The sequence below is a fragment of the Phlebotomus argentipes genome, unplaced genomic scaffold (assembly GCF_947086385.1).
Source record: "Phlebotomus argentipes unplaced genomic scaffold, Phlebotomus argentipes genome assembly contig_15, whole genome shotgun sequence".
In the NCBI taxonomy this organism is placed as follows: Eukaryota; Metazoa; Arthropoda; class Insecta; order Diptera; family Psychodidae; genus Phlebotomus; species Phlebotomus argentipes.
In genome coordinates, this window is record NW_026776181.1 from 1,590,037 (window position 1) to 1,614,945 (window position 24,909).

General features: G+C 38.9%; 7 protein-coding genes across 7 annotated transcripts; 4 read left to right on the top strand and 3 right to left on the bottom strand.

The window, feature by feature from the left end:
• The first annotated feature begins 752 nt into the window (after window positions 1–752).
• LOC132263494 (putative gustatory receptor 2a) lies at window positions 753–1,484 on the top strand. Its single transcript, XM_059763277.1, has 2 exons — window positions 753–1,313; window positions 1,380–1,484. Exons 1-2 carry the CDS (start codon window positions 753–755, stop codon window positions 1,482–1,484), a joined length of 666 nt encoding a protein of 221 aa, XP_059619260.1.
• Window positions 1,485–1,944: 460 nt separating this feature from the next.
• LOC132261920 (phenoloxidase 2-like) lies at window positions 1,945–4,498 on the top strand. The gene is made up of 5 exons (XM_059760968.1): window positions 1,945–2,481; window positions 2,545–3,000; window positions 3,060–3,687; window positions 3,755–4,004; window positions 4,071–4,498. The coding sequence occupies exons 1-5, from the start codon at window positions 1,945–1,947 to the stop codon at window positions 4,264–4,266; spliced, it is 2,067 nt and encodes a 688-aa protein (XP_059616951.1). The 3' UTR covers window positions 4,267–4,498.
• Window positions 4,499–4,877: 379 nt separating this feature from the next.
• On the top strand, window positions 4,878–7,464 carry LOC132262862 (phenoloxidase subunit 1-like). Its single transcript, XM_059762307.1, has 5 exons — window positions 4,878–5,443; window positions 5,559–6,014; window positions 6,074–6,701; window positions 6,825–7,074; window positions 7,141–7,464. The coding sequence occupies exons 1-5, from the start codon at window positions 4,910–4,912 to the stop codon at window positions 7,334–7,336; spliced, it is 2,064 nt and encodes a 687-aa protein (XP_059618290.1). The 5' UTR covers window positions 4,878–4,909; the 3' UTR covers window positions 7,337–7,464.
• Window positions 7,465–7,558: 94 nt separating this feature from the next.
• Window positions 7,559–24,183, top strand: LOC132262858 (activating signal cointegrator 1 complex subunit 2). Its single transcript, XM_059762303.1, has 5 exons — window positions 7,559–7,772; window positions 7,833–7,898; window positions 7,955–8,115; window positions 22,085–22,954; window positions 23,169–24,183. Exons 1-5 carry the CDS (start codon window positions 7,647–7,649, stop codon window positions 24,136–24,138), a joined length of 2,193 nt encoding a protein of 730 aa, XP_059618286.1. The 5' UTR covers window positions 7,559–7,646; the 3' UTR covers window positions 24,139–24,183.
• Window positions 8,107–9,951, bottom strand: LOC132262861 (probable cytochrome P450 6d5). Its single transcript, XM_059762306.1, has 3 exons — window positions 8,899–9,951; window positions 8,605–8,838; window positions 8,107–8,548 (listed from the first exon to the last, which is right to left on the bottom strand). Exons 1-3 carry the CDS (start codon window positions 9,788–9,790, stop codon window positions 8,124–8,126), a joined length of 1,551 nt encoding a protein of 516 aa, XP_059618289.1. The 5' UTR covers window positions 9,791–9,951; the 3' UTR covers window positions 8,107–8,123.
• LOC132262859 (probable cytochrome P450 6d5) lies at window positions 10,341–12,252 on the bottom strand. The gene is made up of 3 exons (XM_059762304.1): window positions 11,426–12,252; window positions 11,110–11,365; window positions 10,341–11,049 (listed from the first exon to the last, which is right to left on the bottom strand). The coding sequence occupies exons 1-3, from the start codon at window positions 12,182–12,184 to the stop codon at window positions 10,388–10,390; spliced, it is 1,677 nt and encodes a 558-aa protein (XP_059618287.1). The 5' UTR covers window positions 12,185–12,252; the 3' UTR covers window positions 10,341–10,387.
• LOC132262860 (probable cytochrome P450 6d5) lies at window positions 19,642–21,525 on the bottom strand. The gene is made up of 3 exons (XM_059762305.1): window positions 20,835–21,525; window positions 20,516–20,768; window positions 19,642–20,429 (listed from the first exon to the last, which is right to left on the bottom strand). The coding sequence occupies exons 1-3, from the start codon at window positions 21,477–21,479 to the stop codon at window positions 19,774–19,776; spliced, it is 1,554 nt and encodes a 517-aa protein (XP_059618288.1). The 5' UTR covers window positions 21,480–21,525; the 3' UTR covers window positions 19,642–19,773.
• Window positions 24,184–24,909: the final 726 nt, after the last annotated feature.

The window sequence follows — 24,909 nt, forward strand, 5'->3', positions numbered from 1 at the left end:
CCTTTTCTCTTTTTACCCGTAGATAAATGGTGGCTGAATAGAATTCTTCAATTCTCTCTCATCTCTCTGCATAAATATTGATTGAGCGGTTTAATTCAGGAGAGTGAAAGCGATTATCAGATAAAATTTCTCGGTCAGAAGTGTTTCAACAGCCATTGGAGATGTACAACGTGAAGAGTGCAGAGCCTGTTCACAGTGAAAATTCGATTTATCTAACGATATGTCCCATTTTGAGAATCTCCAGGATTTGTGGATTAACTCCTCTTGTACTTCGGAAGTCACCAACTGGTCCGCGAATTTCAAAATCATCGATTTCTACAGTGTATTCGTCAATATTGGTGATAGTTCTCATGCTCCTCTTCAAAATCTCCCTGACAGAGCTTCAGGATCATCACAAAGATATGCAGAAATTAAACTCAATCGCGAATTTCTCGTCCTGGGGTCAGATTTACACCGTCTTTTGTGTTTATATGGTGGCACTAATTACAGGGATTTACTATCGAGATTTAGGAGTGAAGATCTTTGAGCAAATCGCCAAGATTGATCAACAAATGTGTCTTCTGGGAATATCTATTTCTTACCACGGCTGTTTAAGGGAACTTTACCTACAATTAGTAGGTTTATTGATCATCCCAGCCGGAGTCTCGATGTGTCTTTGTGCTATGATAAGTGGACTTTATGTGAAAGGATTCGAGATAAACCTTCAACTATGCTATTTTTTCATCTGCTTCACTCCAATTCTCATTATAACAATGAAAGAATTTCAGTACTACAACCTAATTAGACTGATCAAGAGGAAGATCTTGATAATGAACAGATCATTGGAGAAACTCTCACGTTGGGATAAAATTGGACTAACAAATCAGCAACAAAAATTCCAGATTTTAAGAACTCACCTGGAAAGCCTTAGAGGAATTCACTGCAGCATTGTTAATTTGATTTGTGATGTCCAGAGAGCATTTGGACCTTATCTTCTCGTGTCAGTCATAGCAGCCTTTGGTGTTATCACTGTCCAGCTTTATTACATCTTTGCCACATCCATTCAAGCCATTAATTTCAACATACCAATGATGGCAATCACTCTAATTTGGACCTCAACTCAAGCCTTACTCATTCTGGCCAATGTGATGGTTTGTAGTTCAACCAGGAACGCCTCTAAAGCCATTGGAGGCGCTCTTCTGAGCATCCGAGAAGCTGTGGAATATCCAGAAATCTTCCACATTGTCCAGCTTTTCTCCTTTCAACTTTGGCACAAAGAGGTCAATTTCAGTGCATGCGGCTTCTTCAAACTCGACTCCAAGTTAATCACTTCGGTAAGTTGCTCTCAAGACATATTGAACCTAATTAAACTTTTCTGTTATTCTCTTGTTCTTCTTAAGATTGTGGCAGCCGTGACGACGTATTTGGTGCTGATGATTCAATTTCATCTTTCCAACAGTGAAAATGCAGCCAATTTTCTCAAATACAATGTCAGTGTTAATTAAATACAATGCAATAACATTCACTAAACATTTTATTATTCTCTTTACCAATTGTTAAAACTCACTAACCGCATTGCAATGTGAAACTCTTTACCAAATTGCGGTTAGGATAGAAGTTTCCAAAAATTTGTTATCATTTTATTTTCTTATGTGGTTGTTCACTAGTCTAAAACAAAAGGTCTTTAAGAAGAAAACCAGTTTCATCTATTTGTAAAATCAGTCAATCGACACATCAAAAGCCAATAGCTTAAAGCTACTTTAAGGTGTATGATACCAGTATTTATGAATAATACTTTACAGATAAGCAGATAAACTGAGGAAACTTTACCACTTCTCAGACGCATTTTGTGGTCAGGATGTGGATTAATGCATGCATGCATTCAGTCGATTCACCATTAAATGACTGCATTTAGTTATGGGTATAAAAGGAAAGGTCTATAGTGAAATTAGCCAGTTCTTAACCATGTCCAATACAAAGAATTTGGCTTTACTTTTTCAACGCCCTTTAGAACCCATTTTCGGCGTAAAGAATGATAAATCGGAAAACGTGAGAGTGGAAGTGCCTTCAAATTTTTACACTGATAAGTACAAAAATGTTTCCACTGAGATTCAATCTCGTTTTGGAACGGATAATGTGAAAATAATTCCGGTCACATTGGAAGATTTGCCGAATTTGGATTTTGCCGCAGATTTGCCACGATATTCTTCAAAGCCATTCTGCCTCTTTTGCCGAAAGCACACCGAGATTTCAGGTCGTCTGATTGAGATCTTTTTTAATGCCAAAGATGTGGACTCTCTCTTCTCTTGTGCTGCTTATGCTCACGATCGCGTGAACCCACAACTTTATCAGTACGCCTTATCTGTGGCTATGCAACACCGCGCTGATACCCAAAATATTCCAATTCCTTCAGTGGCTGAGACCTTTCCCAATCAGTTTCTTGATCCAGCGATTCTTCCTACAGCTCGCGAAGAGTGTTCCTTCGTTCCTGATGGCGTGAGAGTAAGTTAATGAAGTTTCTTATATAATTCCATTGGTAGCTGGGATCTGGAATTCATTTTACAGCGTCCCATCGTCATTCCGCCCAGTTACACAGCTTCTGAACGCGAGGAAGAACAGCGATTGGCGTATTTCCGTGAGGACATTGGCGTGAATCTTCATCACTGGCATTGGCATCTTGTCTACCCAGCTAACGGGCCAGAAAGGATCGTTCGCAAGGATCGTCGAGGAGAGCTTTTCTATTACATGCACTCCCAGATTATCGCTCGTTACAATATTGAACGTCTTTGTAATCGCATGGGTCGTGTTCGTCATCTCAGTAACCTCAGAGAAGCCATTCCGGAAGGATATTTTCCTAAGCTTTCTCGTTCTTCCAATAATCAAACCTATCCGCCAAGATTCACAAATGTTACTCTTAAAGACATTGATCGACCTGATGACAATACTCAGGTGCAAATTTCTGATCTGGAAGGATGGCGCGATAGAATTTTACAGGCCATTGATCAAGGATATGTTGAAACAGTGAGTTCTTCCTTGAGTATTACTTTCTTTTTTTCTACTCTTTATTATTGTTTTCACAGACAACAGGCCAGCGAATTCCACTGGACGAATCACGTGGCATTGATATACTTGGAGATATGATTGAAGCTTCAATCCTTTCTCCGAATCCTCGGTTGTACGGTGATCTTCATAATATGGGCCACAATGTGATTGCGTATAATCATGATCCCGATAATAATTACCTTGAACAGTTTGGTGTTATGGGAGACGTGACCACAGCCATGAGGGATCCAATCTTCTACCGCTGGCATTCGTATTTGGATCTAATCTTCCGGAAGCATAAGGACACTTTACCATCTTACACTTCTAATGATTTAGATTTTGTTGGAGTGACTGTTCAGTCAGTCGCTTGCCAAATGACTCAGCAAAACACTCCAGCCAATGTGATTTTGACTTATTGGCAACGAGGAGAGCTTAATCTAGCCGCTGGTATGGATTTTGGACCTGAAGGAAACATATTTGCCCAATTCACTCATCTTCAGCACGCTCCGTTCTCCTGGAAAATTGAAGTGAATAACGAATCGAACTCCATTCGCACAGGGTATTGTAGGATTTTTATGAGTCCAAGGAATGACGAACGTGGAATGCCTTTCACATTCAGGGATCAGCGAGTTCTCATGATAGAAATGGATCGCTTCACTGTGAAATGTATAGAGAAAACGGTGTTCCTTGCAAATAAGGTAAAAATTCTTTCTTTTCTTTTCTTTTCTTGAAGTGAATCCTGGAGTGAACACCATCAATCGTCGAGATGAACATTCTGCCATAACCATTCCATATAACCGAACTTTTCGTAACATTGGAGCTACTGCCCAAAGTGCCACAGACGATAATCAATTCAACTTCTGTGGTTGTGGCTGGCCTAATCATCTTCTGGTGCCAAAAGGCTCTCCAGAAGGCTTCACCATGGACACTTTCGTCATGATTTCCAACTTCAATGACGACACAGTCAATGAAAACATCGATGCGTGAGTATAATCTTATTTTTACCTTTTATTATTTTTCTTATCGATTCTCTCAATATAATCTTCCAGAAGTGACCAGTGCAGCGATTCTTACGCCTTCTGTGGCATTCGCAACAAATTGTACCCTGATCGCCGGGCGATGGGCTTCCCATTCGACAGGAACAACCAAGCCAGAACTCTTCAGGATTTTGCAAACCAGACTTCTAACATGGGAGTTGGTGAATGCAGTGTTCGTTTCACAAACACTTACGTTGCTCGCACTTAAATGGATTGGATTATGATCAGATAGATTCATGTGCAATTATTCTGTCTATTCTAATTGAATTAAAATTAAACAAAAAATATCACCCGCATTCCGCATTTCACACAAAAGCACAAGCTGAGTATGTGCTTATTCATATTATTTATGCATGCCTTTAAATTTATTACCTCTGTTTTACACAGATATCTGAATTTGTCTTGATAATATGATAAAAAGTAAGGATCTGTAATTGAAAATTATAATAAATGTACAATTGCTAAGAATACTTGCAAAAATTCATATTTCAATCTAATAATTTGTTCCTCGAAAAGCAGTCGAAAAGTGAAAAAAATGAGAAGAAAGCAAAAAGCATTGCCTTTACTACTCCAGCCTCTTTTTCTTCTCTCTTCACCATTGCTGCCAAAAAGTGTTCACCACATTTTTGGTCAGATAAGCCGAGGAAACTCTTTACCACTCATGATACTCTCTGTGGTCAGGATGTTGATTATGCACTCAACATTTCACTAAAGACCTTTCCCAACAGTTCTTATCGCTCTTGTGGTCAAATGCAAATATAAAAGCCGGAGGACTAGAGCAAAGAAAGTCAGTACAAGCTTCTCTGCTGTTCTAACAACTTGTCCAGAGAATCTCTCTTCAGTGCTTCACAATGTCCAACACCAAGGATTTGGCTTTGCTCTTCCAGCGCCCTTACGAGCCCATCTTCGGCGTGAAGAGTGACGAAACTGGTAAGGTGAGGGTGGATGTACCACCAGATTACTACACTGAGAAGTACCAGGATGTCTCGACGGAGATCCAGAGTCGTTTCGGCGAGGACGATGTGAACCGGACAGTACCAGTGTCATCACGCGCTCCGCCAAATCTTGACTTTGCCGAGGAGTTGCCCAGGAAGAAGCCTTTCTGCCTCTTCAATCGAAAGCACACACAAATTGCCGGACGCTTGATTGAGATTTTCTTGGACGCACCAGATACGGACACTCTCTTTTCGTACGCTTCTTATGCTCACGATCGCGTAAATCCTCAAATGTATCAATACTCATTGTCTGTGGCTATGCAACACCGCGCTGATACGCAAAACACGCCGATTCCATCAGTGGCTGAGACCTTTCCCAATCAGTTTGTGGATCCCGAAGTTCTTCCTCAAGCTCGTGAAGAAAATGCCTTCGTTCCTGATGGCGTGAGGGTAAGTAATAGAATTACTCAGAATTAGAATTTAGTTACTTAGTTACTTTAATCACTTAGTTTTAGAATTACTAATAGAATTCCATCGGTAACTTTTATATGGTATTTATTTTCAGCGTCCCATCGTCATTCCGCCCAGTTACACAGCTTCTGAACGCGAGGAAGAACAGCGATTGGCGTATTTCCGTGAGGACATTGGCGTGAATCTTCATCACTGGCATTGGCATCTTGTCTATCCCGGTGATGGACCGGAGCGGGTTGTTCGCAAGGATCGTCGAGGAGAGCTTTTCTACTACATGCACGCTCAAATCATCGCTCGTTACAACATTGAGCGTCTCTGCAACCGTTTAGCCCGAGTGCGACGCCTAAACAATCTTAGAGAAGCTGTTCCGGAAGGATATTTTCCTAAGCTTTCTCGTTCTTCCAACAATCAAACTTATCCACCAAGATTCGCAGATGTTACTTTAAAAGATATCGACCGGCCTGAAGACAATACTCAGGTGCAAATTTCTGACTTGGAAGGATGGCGTGATAGAATCTTACAGGCCATTGATCAAGGATATGTTGAAACGGTGAGTTCTTCTTTTCTTTTTAACATTCATTATTGTGTTACTTCTTATTGTATTCACAGCCATCAGGTCAGAGACTTCAATTGGACGAATCGCGTGGTATAGATTTACTTGGAGATATGATTGAAGCTTCAATCCTTTCTCCGAATCCTCGTTTATACGGAAATCTCCACAATATGGGCCACAACGTGATCGCCTACAACCATGATCCAGACAATCGATTCTTGGAACAGTTTGGTGTTATGGGAGATGTGACCACAGCCATGAGAGATCCAATCTTCTACCGCTGGCACGCTTACATCGATCAGATCTTCCAGAAGCACAAGAACACTCTGCAACCCTACACTCCCAACGTTCTATCATTCGATGGGGTGACTGTTCAGTCAGTCGCTTGCCAAATGACTCAGCGAAACACACCAGCCAATGTGATCTTGACATACTGGCAACGAGGAGAACTCAATTTGGGTGCTGGTTTGGACTTTGGCCCACAAGGAAATGTTTTCGCCCAATTCACTCATCTTCAGCATGCTCCGTTCTCCTGGAGAATCACGGTTAACAATGACTCAGGCGCTACTCGTCAAGGAACCTGTAGGATCTTCATGTGCCCGAGGACTGATGAACGTGGAATGCCTTTCACATTCAGGGACCAGCGAGTTCTCATGATCGAAATGGATCGCTTCACCGTGAATTGTAAGGAAATTATCTGAATTAACATTTATATTAGATTAGATTAGCTTTATTTAGTTCTCTCAGAACTGCATCTCAAAGACTCTTTGTAGAGAATTAGAGATATAATTCTTTCTTTTCTTGAAGTGAGTCCTGGAGTGAACACCATCAATCGTCGAGATGAAGAGTCTAACGTGACAATCCCTTACGATCGAACCTTCCGCAACATTGGAACTGCTGCCAGGCGTCCGTTAGGTCAGGATCAGTTTAACTTCTGCGGTTGTGGCTGGCCTAATCATCTTCTGGTGCCAAAAGGCTCTCCAGAAGGCTTCACCATGGATACTTTCGTCATGATTTCCAACTTCAATGACGACACAGTCAATGAAAACATCGATGCGTGAGTACAATCTTATTTTCGCAATTAATTATTTTTCTTATCGATTCTCTCAATATAATCTTCCAGAAGTGACCAGTGCAGCGATTCTTACGCCTTCTGTGGCATTCGCAACAAATTGTACCCTGATCGCCGGGCGATGGGCTTCCCATTCGACAGGAACAACCAAGCCAGAACTCTTCAGGACTTTGCAAACCAGACTTCTAACATGGGAGTTGGTGAATGCAGTGTTCGTTTCACAAACACTTACGTTGCTCGCACTTAAATGGATTGGATTATGATGACATAGACATTTTGGCAATGACTTTGGCAAACTCTTGCATCTTTTATGTTTATTCTGCACAATTCTAATGCTTTTATTATTATATTCTTCAATTGCTTTATTCTACGCATTTCTCAATATGGCAATAAAGGAAACTGAAAATTCATATGTAGTCTTTTTCACTTTCGTATGAAAAATATAGATTTTCTTGAAATGTATATAATTTTTTAGAAATTTCGCTGAGAATATAATTTGGAGGGAAAGCCTTTAAATTTTGGCTTCAAGCTATCATCAGCGCCTCTGTCATGTCAACATGCAAACAACAAGAACCGTCACAGCGGCGAAGGGCGAAATGGGGCGAAGTGAACCTAGCCCTACTTTCGGTGTGAAAAGGTGTTTTCGTTCGCTGAGAGAAAAAATGAAAAACTATCAATTTAATGTAAATTAACAGCTCTGCAAATATCAGAAACTTAGTCATAACATTTTTCTCAACTTGCAGAATGCGGAAAACAAGCCGCTGGAGGAATTAAAGCTCTCTTGGGAGGGATGCCAAATTCCAGCCATGGTGAGTGATGAAAATGTTAATAAAATTCACTCCTAATCTCACTGGATTTTCCACAGAGCGAGGAATTTGCCGTGAAGAGATACCGTGCCAAATATACAGCATTGCCCATGGAGGATTTGGAAGTGACAACCAATGATGAGGCAATCGGAGAATGGATACAAAATACCCAACTCTTCGAAATGGAAATTGAGAGTCTTTTGAAGTTGGATTTTCACAGGTAAGTCTTTATCTAACTTCTCGTGGTATAAATCGCAATTTAATACCATCGACGGGCTGCATGATGACTTGATTAGCATGCATCTTTAGTTCATTGCCCATTGTTGGACCCAATTCAAAGCGGAATGTAGAGAGAAGCACGGCCAAGCCAACTTTTGCATTGATTCTCCCCATTCGCGCCCCAATGCAGCTCCGGGGACCATCTCCAAACGGCAGGAAGGAGAAGGGAGTTATTTTATCCTGGTTTTGTGGAAGAAAGCGTTCTGGATCGAAGACATCTGGCTTTTCAAAATATTTTGGATCTTTCTGGAGGCCTAAGAGCGATATCAGGATGTTTGTTCCTTTTTCTACTATTACATTCGTGTCTGGAATTTGGTAGTCTTTTGTGCATATGCGAAGGAGCATTGGAACAGGTGGATAAACTCGCATTGACTCTGAAATGGAGGAAAATTAGTTGAATGATTGTTGAAGAGTTATAAATTTTTCTCACCATCCATGCAGGCTTCCAGGAACTTCATCTGCCTGAGACTCTCATATGAGTATTTCGAGTCATTCTCACTCAAAACTTGCTTAATCTCTTGATAGACGCGCTCCTGAATCTCCCGATTCTTTGCCAATTCATAAAGACAGAAAGACATGACTGTGGATGAAGTTTCGAAGCCGGCAAAGAAGAATACTGTTGCTTGAGCGGCAATTTCATTGAGAGTCATTGTTTGTTGCAATTCTGGAAGAGATTGCAGTGAATTACAGACGAAAAACTTCATGCCAAGTTTTTCCTACTTACTATCAACAGTTTCAGCACTCCAGTCTCCGTCTTCTTTCACTATTCCACTGTTTCTGAGCTGAATGAGGAGCTGCATAAAGTCCTCTCGGAAAATGTTGTTCTTCTCGCGATGTTTTACCGTCTGCTCAACGACGGAAATCATGAACTTCTCGACATCGTCCTCAACTTGCTTGAGTCGGAAGAGTTCCATGAGTTTTGGGGCCATGAAAGACAAGGCAATGGCAGTGCCATTCCTGAATGTCGGTGCCAAAGCTTTCTGTCCCATCTTGCGGAAATGCGTGTTGGGATCTGTGACGCTGTCCACGTTAATTCCAAAGGCCACAGACGCTATTAAATCTGTGAGGAATCTGGCCGACAAATCTCTCACTTCATAGATATTGTCCTGTCCTCGATCGGTAATGTTCTTCAAGAGGTGCCTTTGCATGTTTTCCGCCGCTGTGATAACACTTGGGAACATAGCACGTAGTTTTCCTGAGGTAAATGTGGGTGTGAGCTTTACGCGGAGCTTGTGCCATTTGTGTCCAGATAGGGAGAACAGGTTTCCAGCCAGTGGATCGATTTCCTCATCGATGAAGATTCCACGATCGACAAAGTGATCAAAGTCCTTTATCATTATGGTTTTGACCAGTTCTGGATCTTTGATCATCAAACACGGTCTATTTATTAGGTAGATTCCAAAGAATTTGTCCTTGGCTTGGTTGTAGAAGTCTAGAAGTGCTCCTCCAAGGTCTATCCTTCCCAGCAATACGTCCTTCATGTTTCCGAAGGGAAAGGACGGCTCCACAAACTCAACATTGCGCTTCTTCCAATACTTGTACACTCCCTTCAAGTAGAAATAGAACACGCCAACGGTGGCAACGATGAAACTCACAATAAACACGCCAATGGCCATGATATTCCTCGAGAACAATTTCCAAACGCTCACGTAGAACTATGCAAAGCAACTGTGAAATTTACTGAATTCACGCTACTATTTAAATCAACCGCGGCGATAAGATAAAAAATTATTATCACATCCAGAAACGAATATGCTGAATGTAATCGACTGATATATTGATCTCACTGTGTTGCGTGGTTGTGTATCAAAACAAACCCGCGCAGTGACTGGCACATATCTTAATTTCTCGAAATATTACGAATTTTTTTTGAGACCAGAACAGGTTTCTGGCTATAAAATGAATATGATCACGAGTTTGGAGCTTTCGTCTGCTGAATTTGTTCTTTTTGCTCATGTTTCATAATAACAACAACGATTTCGTGATGATTTCGTCAATTTTTATCTTTTTTGTGGATACTTCCAAACATATATTTAGCAGGGAGACACAGATTGCTTACTTCATTTGGACTTGACATTCACACGATAATAACCTTATCTGTAAAAAAGAGAGTCCCCAGAAAATCGCTAAAGTAAAGTGGTATCGAATTATCTTATCTGTGCAATATGAAGCGAAGCCTTTGATTTATTGTTTTGCCACATAATTACAATACTTTAATGAGTCCTGCGAGTCACTTTAACATGCATTCCACCTTCGATAGCTGGCGTGAAACTCTTCAACTCATACTTGAATTTTTTCATTTTTTGCAGTCTTTCACCCAAATGAATGTTGAATTTGGATAGAATTAGAACTATTCCGATTTTTGCCTGAAGTTTTCCCATTCGCAATCCAATGCAAGCTCTCGGTCCGTCTCCGAATGGCATGTATTTGAGTCCTCCAGCAGAGTTCCACTCATCAGTGGAAAATCTCTCAGGTTTGAATGTATCTGGATCTGGGAAGTGTTTTGGATCATTTTGAATTGCATGCGAGGGAATGAAGATTCGCGTTCCTTTCTCCACTGTTATGTTAGTTCCGGGGAGTTTGTATTCTCTGGTGCACTCGCGATTGAGGACAGGAACAGGGCCGTACATTCTGAGTGTCTCATCAATACAGCTTTCTAAGTATTTCATTTCGTTCACTGATTCATATGTAATTTTGCCGTCATATTTCTTCGTTACTTCATCGATTTCGGTCTGAACTTTGGCTTGAATGTCGGGATTTTTAGCCAGTTCGTAGAAGCAGAAAGACATCGTGGTTGACGTAGTTTCGAAGCCAGCCAGGAAGAACACATGAGCCTGAGCGGCTAGTTCTTCGAAAGATATGTTTTTTACATCACCTAAAACAGAAAATATTGCATTTTCACTACATTTCTTGCAATTTTTAGAATTATGTTTACCATTTTTCGATTTTTCGAAATTCCACGAATCCTCATAATCGACTTTTCCCGTGTGCTTCAGTTGCAAAAGGAGTTGCATAAAATCCTTTCTAATTATATTATTCTTCTCGCGATAATCCATTGTATCTTTGACCATTTTGAAGATGAAAGCTTCATAATCATTATCCACAGACTTCACATTCAGCATTTTGCCGAATCGTGGCAAAATAAATGTACATGTGAATCTGAAGAGATTTTTCAAAGTTGGATCGAAAAACTGAAAGGATTATGAAAATTGTGAGTTCAATTGTGAACATTTTATATGATGTATTTTTACCTTTCGACCCATAATCCTAAACGTGGCCTCAGGTTCGATGATTGTGTCTGTTTCTAATCCAAATGCAACAGAAGCAATAATATTGGTCGCGTAACAAGCCATCAAATTGCGCATTTCGACTTCAGTGTTTGCATCAGAATTTTTTGTTAAGTGTGCTTCTAAACTTTTGCCGCAGTCGAGGAACGTTTGGAACATAGCCTTGATTCTTCCGGATGTAAATGTTGGTGTCAGTTTGCTGCGTAGATTTTTCCATTTCTCACCGGGCAATGAAAAAAGATGTCCAGACAGTGGATCAATATCCTCATTAACATTCACACCGCGATCGTGGAAATACTGAAAATCTTTAATCATAATTGAACGAACTAAATGAATGTCACGAATCATGAGACCAGGTTGATTTATGGCATAAACGCCAATGACTGGCTCATCCGTGCTATTATATATATCCACAAAATTCTCTGCGAAAGTTGTCTTCAGCAAAATGGCATCCTTGATGTTGCCAAAAGGAATGACTGGTTTAATTGATTTCACATTTCTTCTGTCCCAATATGAATAGATGTGTTTGAAATAGAAATAAAGTCCCACTGCACAAAAACTGAGCAGGGCCGCAATATCCAAAAGCACACTATCAAAAATTAACGCCATGTTGACCGTGGCACTGCCGAATTTCAACTGACTGGCCGAAACAATGGTTTTTGGGTTTTTATACAGCAAAGCAGAGATTAAAGAAGACTGGTTCTGCGAATACAGAGTAAGCATGAGTCGAAGGGAAATTATTAGTCATTCACAAAAAGTGTAAACGCACCGTCAAGACAAAAAACGTTTGTAAAGATTTTGAAGAGCTCTAATAAATATTCTGGTATTTACTAGCTTAATATTTTGCTAAAATCATACACTGAAAGAAATTCAGTTGTAAGTGGTGGAAATATCGATAAGCATGAACATTGTATTTTTTATCTGAGTGTTTTTTTTTATTTATGTATTGTAAAGCTCCTTCGAACTAGCAACTCTTGAGCATGAGCGATCGTCTTGATCTACCACACTATCGAAAGGTTATTTAAGCTTGATTTCCAGTGATAAAGAGAAGTTGTATTAGAATAACAGAAAATACAAGATATTAATCACATTTATAATAAAATATATTTGTGCAATTAGGAGATTAATGAGTTCATGAGATAATTTTTAAGATTTGTGTAAAAGCAGTCTCCTGAAAGACCTAAAGGGCATACAATTTTTGTCCTCAAAAATATTATATATCAGCAATAATAATTCCTGATTACTACATGCTTTATAATTCATTATGTATCAATAATTTTTACTTCAGCTTTGTTGGACCAAAAGTGAATTTCTTGACAATATGGCATGTAAATAGTATTCCAACTTATTTTCTGTGTGACACTTTGACTTGCATTCCACCTTCAATTGCTGGTATAAATGACTTCACTTCGTACTTGAGTGTCTTCATTTTCTGCAATCTTTCACCCAAATGGATGTTGAATTTAGATAGAATAAGCACTATTCCAATTTTCACTTGGAGTTTTCCCATTCGCAATCCAATGCATACTCTCGGTCCGTCTCCGAATGGCATGTATTTGAGTTCTCCGGCAGAGTTCCACTCATCAGTGCAAAATCTTTCTGGCTCAAAAGTATCTGGATCTGGGAAATTTTGAGGATCGTTGTGAATTGCATGAGAAGGAATGAAGATTCGCGTTCCTTTCTCTAGTGTGATATCAGTTCCGGGGAGTTTATATTCTCTGGTGCACTCGCGATTGAGGACAGGAACAGGGCCGTACATTCTGAGTGTTTCATTGATGCAGTTTTCCAAGTACTTCATCTCGTTCATTGATTCATATGTAATTTTGCCGTCATATTTTTTCGTTACTTCATCGATTTCGGTCTGAACTTTGGCTTGAATGTCAGGATTTTTAGCCAGTTCGTAGAAGCAGAAAGACATCGTGGTTGACGTAGTTTCGAAGCCACCCAGGAAGAACACATGAGCCTGAGCGGCCAGTTCATTAAAGGATACTTTTTTCGCGTTATCTGTATCAAGAGAGAAAAATTTCGTATTTCTTACATATATGTTTCTGTGTAATTCCGGATTTCGTTTTTTTACCATCATTTGATTTCACAATATTCCATGTGTCTTCATAATCGACTTTTCCCGTGTGCTTCAGTTGCAAGAGTAGTTGCATGAAATCCTTTCTAATGATATTATTCTTCTCACGATAATCCATTGTATCTCTGACCATTTTGAAGATGAATGCTTCATAATCATTTTCCACAGATTTGACTTTGAACATTTTACCAATATGGGGTATTAGGAACAAACAAGCTAATCTTAAAAGATTTTTCAGAGTCGGATCGAAAAACTGAAATGATAACAATCATTTTGAGCTTGATTATAAAACGCTTACTAGAGTTTGAATTTTACCTTTCGACCCATAATCCTAAACGTGGCCTCAGGTTCGATGATTGTGTCTGTTTCTAATCCAAATGCAACAGAAGCAATAATATTGGTCGCGTAGCAAGCTATTAAATTGCGCATTTCGACTTCAGTGTTTGTATCAGCATTCTTTGTTAAGTGTGCTTCTAAACTTTTGCCGCAGTCGAGGAACGTTTGGAACATAGCCTTGATTCTTCCGGATGTAAATGTTGGTGTCAATTTGCTGCGTAGATTTTTCCATTTCTCACCGGGCAATGAAAAAAGATGTCCAGACAGTGGATCATCCTCTTCATTGACATACACACCGCGATCGTGGAAATACTGAAAATCTTTTATCATGATTGAGTGAACTATCTTGGTGTCTCGAACCAAGAGACCAGGCTTATTAGTTACGTAAATCCCAATAACTGGCTCATCCGTGCTGTAGTATAAATCCGATAATAAGTCGACAAAGGTTTTCTTAAGTAACAAAGCATCCTTGAGGTTGCCAAAGGGAAAGATCGGTTTTAGAGATTTCACATTTCTTCTGTCCCAATACGAATAGATGTTTTTAACATAGAAATAAATTCCCACTGCACACAAACTGAGCAGAGCCACAATGTACAACAGCACACTATCAAAAATTAACGCCATGTTGACCGTGGTACTGCCGAATTTCAACTGACTGGCCCACACGATCGCGTACGTGTATTTATACAGGTGAGAAGAGATTAATGAAGATTTCTTGAATTAGAGTGAGAAAAAAGAGGATCCATCAAATTTGACGTTGAGGTAATTTATTCCGTAAAATGACGACAGATATCGTGGAATAATTTTCCGTTATTATTCGCACATTTATGAGAGTGTGTATGCCTTTGCCATCCACTTCTAAAGAAGAATTTCTTTATACATACAGGGTTTTTAGATACTTCTTCTTTGTGTCCTTCCGATTTGTATCTTTTTTCATCCGCGGTTGTAAACAATTTTCTTTTGTGAATAAATCCTCTGAATTCCATGTCAACTTTATAATCACTCTTATTGTTACATTGTGCTAAATTCATGTTAAAAAATTATTACTTAAGTCAATCAACCTTTATTTATATCTCATACGTTTCTTATGATAGTTTTTGTTACAAACAGTTTTTATACTTGTAATTTGTGTATTCAAAATGCCTTTCTGTGCGATACTTTGAAATGCATTCCACCCTCAACTGCAAGTGTGAAACTCTTTAATTCGTACTTGAGTGTCTTCATTTTCTGTAGTCTATCACCCAAATGAATGTTGAATTTAGATAGAATAAGCACTATTCCAATTTTCACTTGGAGTTTTCCCATTCGCAATCCAATGCATACTCTCGGTCCGTCTCCGAATGGCATGTATTTGAGTTCTCCGGCAGAGTTCCACTCATCAGTGGAAAATCTTTCTGGTTTAAAAGTATCTGGATCTGGGAAATTCTGAGGATCGTTGTGAATTGCATGAGAGGGAATGAATATTCGCGTTCCTTTCTCCACTGTTATGTTAGTTCCGGGGAGTTTATATTCTCTGGTGCACTCGCGATTGAGGACAGGAACAGGGCCGTACATTCTGAGTGTCTCATCAATACAGCTTTCTAAATATTTCATTTCGTTCATTGATTCATATGTAATTTTGCCGTCATATTTTTTCGTTACTTCATCGATTTCGGTCTGAACTTTGGCTTGAATGTCGGGATTTTTAGCCAGTTCGTAGAAGCAGAAAGACATCGTGGTTGACGTATTTTCGAAGCTACCCAGGAAGAACACGTGAGCCTGAGCGGCCAGTTCATTAAAGGATACTTTTTTCACGTCATCTGTATCAAGAGAGAAAAATTTCGTATTTCTTACATATATGTTTCTGTGTAATTCCGGATTTCGTTTTTTTACCATCATTTGATTTAACAATATTCCATGTGTCTTCATAATCGACTTTTCCCGTGTGCTTCAGTTGCAAGAGGAGTTGCATGAAATCCTTTCTAACGATATTATTCTTCTCACGATAATCCATTGTGTCTTTGACCATTTTGAAGATGAATGCTTCATAATCATTTTCCACAGATTTTACTTTGAACATTTTACCAATATGGGGTATTAGGAACAAACAAGCTAATCTTAAAAGATTTTTCAGAGTCGGATCGAAAAACTGAAATGATAACAATCATTTTGAGCTTGATTATAAAACGCTTACTAGAGTTTGAATTTTACCTTTCGACCCATAATCCTAAATGTGGCCTCAGGTTCGATGATTGTGTCTGTTTCTAATCCAAATGCAACAGAAGCAATAATATTGGTCGCGTAACAGGCCATCAAATTGCGCATTTCGACTTCAATGTTTGCATCAGCATTTTTGTCCAAGTATGATTGCAAGCTTTTGCCACAATCGAGGAACGTTGGGAACATAGCCTTGATTCTTCCGGATGTAAATGTTGGTGTCAATTTGCTGCGTAGATTTTTCCATTTCTCACCGGGCAATGAAAAAAGATGTCCAGACAGTGGATCATCCTCTTCATTGACATACACACCGCGATCGTGGAAATACTGAAAATCTTTTATCATGATTGAGTGAACTATCTTGGTGTCTCGAACCAAGAGACCAGGCTTATTAGTTACGTAAATCCCAATAACTGGCTCATCCGTGCTGTAGTATAAATCCGATAATAAGTCGACAAAGGTTTTCTTAAGTAACAAAGCATCCTTGAGGTTGCCAAAGGGAAAGATCGGTTTGAGAGATTTCACATTTCTTCTGTCCCAATACGAATAGATGTTTTTAACATAGAAATAAATTCCCACTGCACACAAACTGAGCAGAGCCGCAATATCTAAAAGCACACTATTAAAAATTAACGCCATGTCGACTGTGGCACTGCCGAATTTCAACTGACTGGCCCACACGATCGCGTACGTGTACTTATACAGGTATGAAGGGATTAAAAAAAGATTTGTAGGATTAGAGTTAAAAAAAATCGATTAGATTTGATGATGGAGAATTATATTCCGTAAAATGACGACAGATATCGTGGAATAATTTTCCTTTATTATTCGCACATTTATAAGAGTGTGAATGCCTTTGCCATCTACTTCTAAAGAAGAATTTCTTTATACATAGAGGGTTTTCAGATACTTCTACTTTGTGCCTATCCCATTTGTATAGATTTATTTTCACCCACGGTTGTAAACTATTATCTTTTGTGAATAAATCCTCTGAATTCCATGTAAACTTTATAATCTCTCTTATTGTTACATTGTGCCAAATTGATGTTAAAAAATTATTACTTTAGTCAAACAACCTTTATTTATATCTCATACGTTTCTTATGATAGTTTTTGTTACAAACAGTTTTTATACTTGTAATTTATGTATTCAAAATGACTTTCTGTGCGATACTTTGAAATGCATTCCACCCTCAACTGCAAGTGTGAAACTCTTCAATTCATACTTGAGTGTCTTCATTTTCTGCAATCTTTCAGCCAAGTGAATGTTAAACTTGGATAAAATAAGAACAATTCCAATTTTTGCCTGGAGTTTTCCCATTCGCAATCCAATGCAAGCTCTCGGTCCGTCTCCGAATGGCATGTATTTGAGTTCTCCGGCAGAATTCCACTCATCAGTGGAAAATCTTTCTGGTTTAAAAGTATCTGGATCTGGGAAATTCTGAGGATCGTTGTGAATTGCATGAGAGGGAATGAATATTCGCGTTCCTTTCTCCACTGTTATGTTAGTTCCGGGGAGTTTGTATTCTCTGGTGCACTCGCGATTGAGGACAGGAACGACACCGTACATTCTTAGTGTTTCATTGATGCAGTTTTCCAAGTACTTCATCTCGTTCATTGATTCATATGTAATTTTGCCTTCATATTTCTTCGTTACTTCATCGATTTCGGTCTGAACTTTGGCTTGAATGTCAGGATTTTTAGCCAGTTCGTAGAAGCAGAAAGACATCGTGGTTGAGGTAGTTTCGAAGCCAGCCAGGAAGAACACGTGAGCCTGAGCGGCCAGTTCATTAAAGGATACTTTTTTCACGTCATCTGTATCAAGAGAGAAAAATTTCGTATTTGTTACATATGTGATTCTGTGTAGTTTCTGATTTCGTGTTCTTACCATCATTTGATTTAACAATATTCCATGTGTCTTCGTAATCAACTTTTCCCGTGTGCTTCAGTTGCAAGAGGAGTTGCATGAAATCCTTTCTAACGATATTATTCTTCTCGCGATAATCCATTGTATCTTTGACCAGTTTAAAGATGAAAGCTTCATAATCATTTTCCACAGTTTTGACTTTGAACATTTTACCAAAATGCGGTAAGACAAAAGTACAAGTGAATCTTAAGAGATTTTTCAGAGTCGGATCGAAAAACTGAAATGAAGACAATAATTTTGAGCTTGATTTTAAACACTTACTAGAGTTTGAATTTTACCTTTCGACCCATAATCCTAAATGTGGCCTCAGGTTCGATGATTGTGTCTGTTTCTAATCCAAATGCAACAGAAGCAATAATATTGGTCGCGTAACAGGCCATCAAATTGCGCATTTCGACTTCAGTGTTTGCATCAGCATTTTTACCCAGGTATGATTGCAAGCTTTTTCCACAGTCGAGGAACGTTTGGAACATAGCCTTGATTCTTCCGGATGTAAATGTTGGTGTCAGTTTGCTGCGTAGATTTTTCCATTTCTCACCGGGTAATGAAAAAAGATGTCCAGACAGTGGATCATCCTCTTCATTGACATACACACCGCGATCGTGGAAGTACTGAAAATCTTTAATCATGATTGAGTGAAGTATCTTGGTGTCTCGAACCAAGAGACCAGGCTTATTAGTTGCGTAAATCCCTATAACTGGTTCATCTGTACTGTAGTATAAATTTGAAAACACATCTGCAAACGTTTTCTTAAGTAACAAAGCATCCTTGAGGTTGCCAAAGGGAAAGATCGGTTTGAGAGATTTCACATTTCTTTTGTCCCAATACGAATAGATGTTTTTAACATAGAAATAAATTCCCACTGCACAGAAACTGATCAAGATCGCAATGTACAACAGCAAACTATCAAAAATTAACGCCATGACTATCGTGGCACTGCCGAATTTCAACTGACTGGTCCTATACAATTGCGAATGTTTATTTATATGCGAAATTGAGATCAGAAAGATTGTCTGGAAATATAAAGTAAGCATGAGTTGAATAGAAATGGATCCAGTCATCTTGTTATAAATTTGAGCCAGTCACGAAGGTCAAATTTTACAGAATTTTAACGGACATTTTTATATGGACTCATGCTCGAAAAATCATTACCATTATAATTGTGATGATAACGGTAATGATTTTTACTATTGGATATCGCAACACATATTCATTTTACTGATATGTTTTGACTCTTGTTAATCAAGTCTAATTTTAGCTCTGGGTTTTCCCTAATGCCTCCTATGTAATCTTATCATAAGATTTCAAGTCTTTCAAACATTATCAACGAAGATGTTTCATCAAGAATAGTTGAAACATGTACAGAATAATATGTTTTAAGACACCAAAAAGATTTTCATAATGAGTATTTTATTAATAGTAATTTATTTAATTAGTCATTCAATTTCGAAAATATGTGTAAAGGATCAATGAACGGAAGTACATAACAGATGCCCAATTTCTTATTTTATCATTAACATTAAAGAGATTTGCGCTGTCGGTGTTTGTTATTTCTAATAAATAAGGATTAAGTGGAAGTCTTTCTAAGAGTTCTAATTAATTGACACTATGTCTACCATATTATTTGACTGTAGATTCGTCATTCCTCAATTACAAAACATTTATTTACTAATATCAGTGCTCAAGTACAAAAATTATATTTCAAACTATTTCCGATTACACAAGAGAGACGGTTTAACTAATAAAAATTCCATTTGCGTGCTTTGTTGATAATTTACAATTTCCTGTGGGAGACTCGCAATTTAAGGCCGCCAATGGGAGTTGGAGTGATGCTTTCTGGAGCATATTTAATTTTGCCGTGCTTCAGATTCTCGCCGAGGTGAATGTTGAACTTGGAAAGTATGATAGTCAGACCGATTTTAGCTTGCATCTTCCCGAGTCTCAATCCAATGCAGACGCGCGGCCCATCGCCGAAAGGGAGATAACTGCAAGCATTGAGGTTTTGAGTTCCCGCACTGAATCTCTCTGGCTGGAAGGTTGTGGGATCTTTGAAGTGGTGTGGATCGTAGTGGAGTCCGGCGATGGGAATAAAGATTGCCGTGCCCTTCTTGATGATGCTCTTTGTGCCAGGGATTTGGTAGTCTGATGTGCACTCTCTGTTGAGAAGAGGAACTGGAGGATACATTCTCAGTGCTTCGTCGATGCAGCATTCCAGGTATTTCATCTCCATTATTGCGTCGTAAGACCACTTTCCCTGATATTTCTCCAGAACCTGGTCGATTTCGGTCTGAACTTTCGCTTGAATTTCAGGATTTCGGGCCAATTCGTACAGGCAGAAGGACATGGTTGTCGATGAGGTCTCGAAGCCGGCCAGGAAGAATACGTGAACTTGGGCGGCAAGCTCGTTTACCGAGAGTTTTTTCACGTCGTCTGGAAGAGTGATTGACATTCAGTGTGTGTTTATGACTTTTAATTTGAAACAAGTTGGAAATGGCGTAGTTTATCGTGTGACTCACCTTTGTTTGATTTGATATTCCAGTCTTCGCCATAATCAATTTTGCCAGTATTTCTTAGTTGAAGAAGAAGTTGCATAAAATCTTTTCTATTAATATTGTTCTTCTCTCGATAGTCGATTGTTTGGTTCACCATTGAAAAGATGAATTGTTCATAATCATCATCCACCGTTTTCAACTTTATCATTTCAGCGACTCTCGGCAAGATAAGAAATAAGGCATTTCTTATGCCATTCCACACCGTTGGAGCGAATGGCTGAAAAAGGACGATTTGAAAAATAATAATTTTTTCCACAAAAACTTCATTTATCTACAAACTCACTTTTCTCCCAAAGTGTCTGAAAGGGGCATTTGGCTCAGCTATTGTGTCCACTTCGATGCCGAACGCAACTGAAGCTATGATATTTGTTGTATATCTCGCCATGAGATCGCGCATCTCAACTTCGGCGTTGCAATCAGCCTCGGAGGCTAGAAACTTTTCCAAACTGTCTCCACAATCAATGAGGGTCTGGAACATCGCCTTAAGTTTTCCGGATGTAAAAGTGGGAGTCAATTTGGCGCGGAGATTTTTCCATTTTTCACCACTAAGCGAGAACAAGTGCCCAGAAAGAGGATCAATTTTTTCATCTGCATAAACTCCGCGATCGTGGAAAAACTGAAAATCCTTGATAATGATATTTCGGCATAGTTCGGAGTTGCGAGGAACAAAAATTGGCCGGAACAAAGCGTACAGTCCAATGTAATCATCTGTTGTTGATTCATAAATCTCACGAATGTATTCATTGAATGATTTCTTAGCCAAAAACACAGGCGCGAAGTTGCCAAAGGGGAAGGATGGCTTGAGACTTTTCACATTATTGCGCTCCCAATAGGAATAGGAATATTTTGCGTAAAAATAGAAAATTGTCACAAGAACTGTGAAAAATAGTGACACTAGCAATAGATAATCTTCCACTGAAATTCCCATCGTGATCACCAGAAGCACTTAACTCAAGTGAGCGATGCAACCTCTCGACAAGTTGCTTTTATACCATTTTGTATTGATAAAGGTGCCTTAGAATATTATATGCTACGCCGCAATATTTGACAATCACGATGATTCTCTTAAAGTAGAATAAACAGTAAAGCTAAAGTGTTTCTCTCACGTGGAAAGTGGAAGTGTTATCAATTAGCAGAGATTTGCAATATGACTGTCATCCAACATCAGACATTCGTATGCATTTTATAATACTTACTATAAACAATTATAGTATCATATAGAAAGCAATTAAATGATAAGGTAAAAAAATACTGAAGATGAATTATTAGACAATTGCGAACATACCGAAAATGTGGAAAAAACCAGTATTCATCCAATTTATAAAGTATTTTACCACACTGATTGCTTAAATGACGTAGTCATTGTAATAAATGAATATTTATGATGAAAATTTGAAGAGAAAATTACAGGAATACTTATATTAATCAGTCGTGCTGTCGGTTTGAATGTGCCGTAAACGATTTTTAAAATCACGTGTAGTGTGTAGACTGTCTAAAAACAGCTTTATCACATTGTTTGGCTTTGTTTTACAGATTTTGGACAACAATGCTCTTCGATTCAGAGGCAATTAACAGTATTACGAGCTTTCTCCAAGAATCAACTCCGTGTTATTTGCCACTTCCGACGATAACAAGTAACCAGGAGATTATTGGATTGTACGCGAGGATTTTGCAGAAAGTTCTGGCCGTCGTATGTCGATTGATAACGAACAAAGATTCTGACACTGAGTGGATATCAAAACAATATCTGGCAACAGTGATCTATTCTAATTACCTGATTTCGATTCCACTATTTTTTGATCTCTTGACAACTTATGGGCGCACAAATGGCGGTATTTTGGAGAAGATCTTCGAAAATATAGTGAAAATTGAGCCAAAATACTTGAGTGATCTGGAGCAAGCGCTAAGATTTATTCAGAAGAGCTTTGCGACTATAGAAGAGCAATTAGGAAAGGGGAGTGCGTCAGAGACAGTTCAATTGCTGAATGACTTGTGCCTTCATACACTGGATTGCGCTACAAGTCTCAGCATTTTGATGGACGTCTGCCCGGCATCGCGAGATATTTGCGTGAAGATAAATATGGAGCAGATAATAACAAGCGTCTACGATAACTTCATTCCTAATCTCTACCGATGTGTTTACATGTATGACGAGAAATCACCGTACGTGCAATTACTCAACCGAGCACGTGTTGAGTTGCTTTCGGCCTTTCGCAGTATTGTCAACACGTTTATTGGGAATATTCTTATTGAGAATCAGAAGGCGAAGGTCTTGGAACTTGTAGAGGCGCTTTTGTCCATCTTCACGCTAAGTCTCTCGGATAATGTCTTCGTGACAGATTACCAGAGCTTCTATCCCATTGAGAATGACATTGAAATTCTTCGTCAGGCGTGTCCCAAAATGTGAGTAAACGTAATTTTTTTTTAGACGATATTGGCGAAAATTGCTAGTCATAATTGCTCTATATATTCATTGACAACACAACATTTTATCGAAATAGTGATTGTATTTGAGCCACGCAATGCGAATCACGAACATTGCACAAAACACTTATTCCACTTTGTTCCTATGTACTGGCGACGTTTATTAATACATCATTTTCATTTCTCTTTGTAGGGATACATTCAAAGCCGATTTCATACTTCAGGCATTCCTCTCAGGTGAGGAGAACAATTTCGCGAAGCTTCCTAAGCAATCAACAAAAACAAATTACATAAATGGTTGTGCTGATTTGGAGGAAGAAGGCGCTTGTGCTTTGCCTATGATCACAGAGCAGGACGCCAAGTTATCGTCAGTCGATATTGAAGAACAAGTGAAGATAGTGCAGGACATTTTGCCGGACTTTGGTGATGGATTTGTGAGGAAACTTCTTTCGCGTTATGAGAATACAGAGTCTGCCATCGCTGCGGTACTGGAAGGCAATCTCCCTCCGGATTTGGACAAATGCGATAAGACTGAGATATACATTCCGCCGGACAATCAGGAACAGCAATTGCTGGAGGCTGGAGTGAGCAGGATAAATATTTTCGATGGGGATGACTACGATGTAAGGGTGAAGGAGAAGCCAAAAGGTATCATTAAGACCGGAAAGGGTTTTCCGGGGCAGCCAAAGACAGCTAAAGATCTGCTCGATGATAAGAGTCACGTGAAAGAGCTGAAGAGTCGCTATGAAGCCTATTCAATGGTTATGGAAAATGACTATGATGATGAATATGATGACAGTTTTGACGCGCAATTCTCTACGACGGCTAAAAGGCCACAATCGACACGAGATGTTCTGGTTGATGAGATCTCCAGTCAGTCTGAGGATGAAGAAGAGGAAACCGAGCCGGAAACGAGCGTTAAAAAGAATTCGTTGAATTTCTGTGAGAATCCAGAGACACTTCGTGCCAAGTACGAACAGAAGAGACAACAAAAGTACGGCAATCCTAAGAGAGATGTTGTCGGGAAGGCAAAGGGCCAGGGCCAGACTGAGGCTGTACTAACCAATCGGAACAAAAAGGAAGTGCACAAGTCATCGAGGGCGAACCACAATCGTAAGCAGGGATCATCGTGGAAGAGAAATCGTGGAATGATTCCATCATAAAATGGTTACAAGAGTGAAGATGAAGATTATGTGAATTTATATAAATTAAAAAGAAGGAAAAATACAAGTTGCTTTGATTTTCACCTGGCTACTAGATGTCGCTTGGCTTCTCGCGAATGCTACAACGGTAAGACGGCTAAGACACTCTTATCTTCATTGGCTTCTTGTGTGTATTCCTTCGTGAGCAGTACTTTAAAAATTTGTGCCAATTCCTTTGCTAAAAATCGATAATTTTGCGATGTGCATCAATTAAACGAGCGCTTCATTAAACGACTGTTCATGCGTTCATGCTTAAGGCGATGAGGTTTCCAATGCAACGTCTGAAGACACAATCTTCAGTTTTCTTGCACTCTCTTGCAGTTCATCCACAAGGTCATCTATTAATTATTTCCGCTCCGAATTGTCTCTGATACCTAAAACGCGAAAAGCGCCGAAAAGGAATTGAGAAAAATACAAACTTTTATAATTACAATACTTTTATTTTTAAATTTATAATTTTCTGATTTTCTCATCTCTTTTGCGCTAAAATGTCTGAATCCAAAGTGATCCTTGTCACTTCTTCACGCTTTCAAAACACAATTAGACTGTTTCACATTTAAGAAGTTGATGTCGAATGTATTTTTTTCTTTAAATCCTTAATTTATTGTGTCAATATTTTTAATTGAAATACTTTTTTGCTTCGGGTTAACGATGAAGATTTCTGAATGAGGTTTTTTTTCTCAAAGAACTTGTTCATAGACTTCAAGCGAAGAAATAAAATGGAAATGTTTG

What these genes read in the sequence shown, in the direction of transcription:
- LOC132263494 (XM_059763277.1), top strand. Translation starts at nt 753, where the DNA reads ATGAAAGAATTTCAGTACTACAACCTAATTAGACTGATCAAGAGGAAG. An exon ending in ACTCCAAGTTAATCACTTCG is followed by an intron (nt 1,314 to 1,379) that starts GTAAGTTGCTCT and finishes GTTCTTCTTAAG; the next exon opens with ATTGTGGCAGCCGTGACGAC.
- LOC132261920 (XM_059760968.1), top strand. Translation starts at nt 1,945, where the DNA reads ATGTCCAATACAAAGAATTTGGCTTTACTTTTTCAACGCCCTTTAGAA. An exon ending in ATCAAGGATATGTTGAAACA is followed by an intron (nt 3,001 to 3,059) that starts GTGAGTTCTTCC and finishes TTGTTTTCACAG; the next exon opens with ACAACAGGCCAGCGAATTCC. An exon ending in GGATCGCTTCACTGTGAAAT is followed by an intron (nt 3,688 to 3,754) that starts GTATAGAGAAAA and finishes CTTTTCTTGAAG; the next exon opens with TGAATCCTGGAGTGAACACC.
- LOC132262862 (XM_059762307.1), top strand. Translation starts at nt 4,910, where the DNA reads ATGTCCAACACCAAGGATTTGGCTTTGCTCTTCCAGCGCCCTTACGAG. An exon ending in TCGTTCCTGATGGCGTGAGG is followed by an intron (nt 5,444 to 5,558) that starts GTAAGTAATAGA and finishes ATTTATTTTCAG; the next exon opens with CGTCCCATCGTCATTCCGCC. An exon ending in ATCAAGGATATGTTGAAACG is followed by an intron (nt 6,015 to 6,073) that starts GTGAGTTCTTCT and finishes TTGTATTCACAG; the next exon opens with CCATCAGGTCAGAGACTTCA.
- LOC132262858 (XM_059762303.1), top strand. Translation starts at nt 7,647, where the DNA reads ATGCAAACAACAAGAACCGTCACAGCGGCGAAGGGCGAAATGGGGCGA. An exon ending in TGAAAAACTATCAATTTAAT is followed by an intron (nt 7,773 to 7,832) that starts GTAAATTAACAG and finishes CTCAACTTGCAG; the next exon opens with AATGCGGAAAACAAGCCGCT. An exon ending in CGTCAGGCGTGTCCCAAAAT is followed by an intron (nt 22,955 to 23,168) that starts GTGAGTAAACGT and finishes TTCTCTTTGTAG; the next exon opens with GGATACATTCAAAGCCGATT.
- LOC132262861 (XM_059762306.1), bottom strand. Translation starts at nt 9,790, where the DNA reads ATGGCCATTGGCGTGTTTATTGTGAGTTTCATCGTTGCCACCGTTGGC. An exon ending in GAGTGCTGAAACTGTTGATA is followed by an intron (nt 8,839 to 8,898) that starts GTAAGTAGGAAA and finishes AATCTCTTCCAG; the next exon opens with AATTGCAACAAACAATGACT. An exon ending in CCTGGAAGCCTGCATGGATG is followed by an intron (nt 8,549 to 8,604) that starts GTGAGAAAAATT and finishes CCTCCATTTCAG; the next exon opens with AGTCAATGCGAGTTTATCCA.
- LOC132262859 (XM_059762304.1), bottom strand. Translation starts at nt 12,184, where the DNA reads ATGCTTACTCTGTATTCGCAGAACCAGTCTTCTTTAATCTCTGCTTTG. An exon ending in TTAGGATTATGGGTCGAAAG is followed by an intron (nt 11,366 to 11,425) that starts GTAAAAATACAT and finishes TAATCCTTTCAG; the next exon opens with TTTTTCGATCCAACTTTGAA. An exon ending in TTTCGAAAAATCGAAAAATG is followed by an intron (nt 11,050 to 11,109) that starts GTAAACATAATT and finishes TTTCTGTTTTAG; the next exon opens with GTGATGTAAAAAACATATCT.
- LOC132262860 (XM_059762305.1), bottom strand. Translation starts at nt 21,479, where the DNA reads ATGGGAATTTCAGTGGAAGATTATCTATTGCTAGTGTCACTATTTTTC. An exon ending in TCAGACACTTTGGGAGAAAA is followed by an intron (nt 20,769 to 20,834) that starts GTGAGTTTGTAG and finishes GTCCTTTTTCAG; the next exon opens with CCATTCGCTCCAACGGTGTG. An exon ending in GAATATCAAATCAAACAAAG is followed by an intron (nt 20,430 to 20,515) that starts GTGAGTCACACG and finishes TCACTCTTCCAG; the next exon opens with ACGACGTGAAAAAACTCTCG.